Source organism: Priapulus caudatus, unplaced genomic scaffold (assembly GCF_000485595.1).
Source record: "Priapulus caudatus unplaced genomic scaffold, Priapulus_caudatus-5.0.1 Scaffold5058, whole genome shotgun sequence".
Lineage (NCBI taxonomy): Eukaryota > Metazoa > Priapulida > Priapulimorpha > Priapulimorphida > Priapulidae > Priapulus > Priapulus caudatus.
The window spans coordinates 2,493-3,678 of NW_014582119.1; the positions used below are offsets into that span (position 1 = coordinate 2,493).

The 1,186-nt window shown below is 46.8% G+C and overlaps 1 protein-coding gene across 1 annotated transcript in view; it reads right to left on the reverse strand.

Annotated features, from left to right (window-relative positions):
• The window catches only part of LOC106819903 (uncharacterized protein y4qI-like), a 2,853-nt gene extending 2,374 nt beyond the window's left edge, over positions 1-479 (reverse strand). Inside the window, exon 1 of the mRNA XM_014824477.1 lies at positions 334-479. Coding sequence (XP_014679963.1) covers positions 334-479 — 146 coding nt within the window. The remainder of the gene's footprint in view (positions 1-333) is intronic.
• Positions 480-1,186: the final 707 nt, after the last annotated feature.

Genomic DNA, 1,186 nt, shown 5'->3' on the forward strand with positions numbered 1-1,186 from the left:
CGGCAAACTCTGGATCTTGCGCAAACGCAGTAGCTCTTCGAGAATTCGAATATGCTCTTCCTGTTGCCGGATATGCCGGGTCAGGGTTACCTGCTGCTCCTCGACCTTCTTTTCAATCTGTTCCAGTTGCTCGGTGAATTGAGACTCAATCCGGGTGTTTTTTAGACGTTCATCAACCAGTAATTTCAGCAACCGAGCCTTACTCAAACTGCTAAAGTCATATTGATTTTGTTGAACTTTTTGCCTTGATTGCATGGCGATTATTCTACCAGAATATCGATAAAAACGCCTCAGAAAACAGAGCTATATTGCAACTTTTTGTGGCCTTTCAACCGTGAAATATCCAGCCCGTCCAGGAGAAAGTTGATCTGTTGTCCGCTCAGCGTTAAGACGTCGTCATCGATGCGTGGCCATATAAACTTCTCCTCTGCCAGTGCCTTGTAATACAGTACAAAGCCATTGTTTTCCCACATCAACATCTTAATCCGATTTCGCTGCCGGTTGATAAAAACATACAACCCGCCGGAAAAGGGACACTGTCCGAGTTCACATTCAACAATAGCGGCGAGCCCGTTACTTTGTTTGCGAAAGTCTACCGGCTCTCGATACAGGTAGATATCGGTCATATTCAGTGAAGGGCGAAGGTTATAAGTCATTACAGTATCTCCAGCAACTGCTGAACTACAGCGATATTGGTTGCACCAATATCCTGAATCACCAGACCATTCGGTAACACCAAGCTCACGCCAGTGGGCAAGGTGGAACGGCTGGTAATAACACGAGTAAAACCACTTGGCTCTTGAGCGGTCATCTGTGTGCTACTGTCCTTATTTCTGAACTTTCGTCGCCAGTAATTGAATTGGTGATAGACCAATTGGTGGCGCTTACAGTAGTCGGCTCCAGATTGAGCGGACGCGTGAAAGTCATCGATGTGATCTCGCCAATAGTGGTGTCGTTGTTCTAAAGTATTCGTGTTGTCCATGATTTCCTCGAGTCAGTGAGGGAAATCATTGTCGGGGAGAATATACCGTGCGGGTAGAGGCTGATTTATTGGCGCTTACGATTAACTTATAACAGGCTTCGTTTGCAGCAACGGCACTCATGGCTGAGCGGTCGCGGTTTAGCTCATCAATGGCCAGGTTGATTTCATTGGCGGAGCAATCGGGGTTGATGTGGGTGAGTGCTT